Source organism: Centruroides sculpturatus, unplaced genomic scaffold, assembly GCF_000671375.1.
Source record: "Centruroides sculpturatus isolate CEXI.00-Female unplaced genomic scaffold, Cexi_2.0 scaffold2845, whole genome shotgun sequence".
In the NCBI taxonomy this organism is placed as follows: domain Eukaryota; kingdom Metazoa; phylum Arthropoda; class Arachnida; order Scorpiones; family Buthidae; genus Centruroides; species Centruroides sculpturatus.
In genome coordinates this window covers 4,252-7,255 of record NW_019387141.1, presented here as the reverse complement: position 1 = coordinate 7,255, position 3,004 = coordinate 4,252, and the positions used below count along the sequence as shown (strand labels likewise).

General features: G+C 30.4%; 1 protein-coding gene across 1 annotated transcript; it reads right to left on the bottom strand.

Annotated features, from left to right (window-relative positions):
- Window positions 1–1,455: 1,455 nt before the first annotated feature.
- LOC111616187 lies at window positions 1,456–2,458 on the bottom strand. Its single transcript, XM_023357607.1, has 5 exons — window positions 2,300–2,458; window positions 2,163–2,221; window positions 1,964–2,095; window positions 1,749–1,784; window positions 1,456–1,681 (listed from the first exon to the last, which is right to left on the bottom strand). Exons 1-5 carry the CDS (start codon window positions 2,403–2,405, stop codon window positions 1,556–1,558), a joined length of 459 nt encoding a protein of 152 aa, XP_023213375.1. The 5' UTR covers window positions 2,406–2,458; the 3' UTR covers window positions 1,456–1,555.
- Window positions 2,459–3,004: the final 546 nt, after the last annotated feature.

Sequence of the window (3,004 nt, the reverse complement as noted above, 5' to 3'; positions counted from 1 at the left end):
GACTGCAACTTTTCGTCACACTGTTTTCGATTCTTTTAGTGGTGGTCTTGTCCCTGTACGTTATACTTTTTCTGTTAGCAATAGAGTCGTGTCGGTTATCTATCTAGATCCGTTCAGGAGAAAATTTTAAATCGAAGTAACGTGACTTCCGTTTCAAAACGGAAGTTCGTATATAGTTGATGAGGGCCTCCTGCTCTAAGCTTTCCACATCTGGTCTCGACTATCATCTATCTAACTCTTTTCTCGAAATTAAGAAAGGATAGACAGACAAACAGGGAGTGACAGTCGAAATTTGTAGGTCTACAATTTTTTTCAAATTGCAGCTCAATAATTTTTCTATAAACGCGATATTTACGAGAGCATACTTTCCACGTAATTTATACAATCTGTTGCCGAAATTTAAACACTTTATTATTAGGCCTACATAAAAGCAATTATTCTCACATTTTTATAAGATTTTTTTTAAATCTAAGCAAGTCATTTGAAGTCTTTCGGACGTTAAGGTTATCCCGCGTTTCTTTATGCAGCGCTCGAGAAGCGCTTTACAGCGAACACACTGAAATTGGTTTCTAATTGGCCAACACTGCTCGTGACGTCATTTCGCTACACTCTCGCTGCATAAAGAAACGCGGGGTTAGCAATTTCGATAATATGCGGGGCCATCACAAGCTATCCACCACGGATCACTTTTCAATTAATAATAGTAGACCAGTATTAATGAGTAATTGTTGGACATTCTCTCTTCCGGGAGGAGGTCAACGACTACTGATCAGTGTGGTAAAGTGGATAAAACCACTCTGCCATTGGTCAAACGTGAATACATGACCAGTGGGTTTGCGTCTGACCAACGGGCTGGCCATTTAGAATTTTCCGGGTTTTCTTCGCGTTTCTAACACCTAACTACGGGCCAGTTACCTGTTATCCATAGAAAGGCTTTCAAACAGGCATCCCGTTGGCAGAACGCTTATGTGTTGAGTTGGCGTATCTTATCAAACCAAACAAAACCAATTAATTCTAAGTAAGACATTTCGAAACTGACGAATAATATCTAATAGACCAGACCACTAGACAAAATGTTTCTAAGAGAAATTTCAAAATGATAGGAGTTACGGAGTTATTAACCCAATGGTGGGCCTGTCACTTCTGTACTTTCTTTATATAATTTTAAATGTTGTTCTACAATAAATATCTTAATGAGTATATCTCAAACATATAGATCATAGACAAAGTAAAATAAATTTCGATTTTATTTGGTAAATTATTCGTTTTTCTTATAAATTATATAGAAACTTTTATGTAAAATTTTGATAATAAAAGTTTGTTATATAAATTAATCAAAAAATTTAATACTTTTTTAATATCGTTAATGATAATGATTAATTAATAATTTAATTTTATAAGAAGCTATTTAGTTAATTAATCAAGTTATTAATAAACCACTAAAATTATCGCACGTATGCTTGAATGAACTATTTATTCAAGAATAAATTTTTGTAATTTCATAACAGTATACATTTTCAATTTACTTTAACGGTTACAAAGAATAGTGAGATTTTTAGTAAACAAGTTTATTTTTGTACACAGTAAAAGTACTTTCTTGTTTCTTGCTAATGGTTTTAATATAAGATCTGTTTCGTTCGGAAGTTTCGCCTTTTTCTTCATTTATATCCAATATACATTTCTAAAAATAAAAAATAAAGAGTTACGAGGAAATTATATATTTATTTATGTACGATAAAATACATTACCTGGCTTTCAGTAAATTTGTTCAGACAACTGGCAACCTAAACATAAACATCAATCTATTAATACAAGATTAATGCTTTGTATTTTTAAAAATATAGTCTTTGGAAATAAATATACTGTATTATCAATCATAAGAGAAATAAATCTTGATATTATTTTTAAAATTGTATAAAAATATTACTTTTAATTATTCTTCTTTAATAAAGTTTATACTTACGCCTTTTGTAACAAAGCATTCGTCACAAAACAGTTGTATGTACTTTTCAAGTTTCTTTGGACAAGTTGGATTATGCTTCTCATTTGAATTATACGTCCCATAAACTTTTTTAACGCATTCACCAAATCCTTTCTGTTTAAATATCATGATGATTATTATAATCAGTACAAATCTATAAATCGTATATTTATCAACTAACCTCATTAGCATTCTTCAAACAACTTATCACTGTATCTTTGTGAGTAATATAATCAGGTTCTAAAGAATAAAATAAATAAAATTGCATTTAAAGTGAGAATGTTTTATATTATTAAATCGAAATGAAAATCTATTTACTGCAAATAACAGAAAGACAACGTTCCTCGTGTTGAGTGAACTTGCATCCCGTTTTAGCGGAGGCAAAAGCGGCTAAGCAAAGTGTTCCTAAGAAAAATTTCAACATGATCGATGCAGAAATTAACTCAACGGATATTACTTCTGTATCTCGTTTATATACTCTATTTAATTCAATAAAAATCTGACAATATTAAATAAAGCACTCGTACGTTATGATTGATCAAATATTTTATCAGGTGTTTTCTTCTGGATAAACCTTGAAATTAAATTCGCAAAAATAATTAATTGGTATTTTTCTATGTATTTTCTTTTTAATTTTAATTGAAAATTTTCATCATTATTATTTTTGCTAAAAATTTCGAAAACTAAAATAAAGTATTTTTGGCTCGTACGATGAAATAGTTGTTCTAAATAATTATACTCACTACAATTTTTTTTAATTATTTCCGCCGTTTGGGCACTAAGAGAGCTTTTTTTCTTAAGATTATCGTGGACTACAATTAGATGGCCAGCATATACGAAATAATTACAGCGAAAAATTCCTCAAGTAAATGAAATCCAGGGTCCTCCGGTGTGTCCAGAGGTTACAACTTACCCACTTGGACATCTGGCACTCTTCTCGCCACAGTAAAAATTACTTCTAAATAATAATTTTCTTTTTAAATCTTTTCTTTCTTATAATTTTGTATATATATATATATATAT

Excerpts from the sequence above, each read along its gene's own strand:
- LOC111616187 (XM_023357607.1), bottom strand. The coding sequence starts at position 2,405 with ATGTTGAAATTTTTCTTAGGAACACTTTGCTTAGCCGCTTTTGCCTCC. Across the intron at positions 2,222-2,299 it reads TTGTCTTTCTGTTATTTGCA|AACCTGATTATATTACTCAC; the intron begins GTAAATAGATTT and ends TTTATTCTTTAG. Across the intron at positions 1,785-1,963 it reads AATGCTTTGTTACAAAAGGC|GTTGCCAGTTGTCTGAACAA; the intron begins GTAAGTATAAAC and ends GTTTATGTTTAG.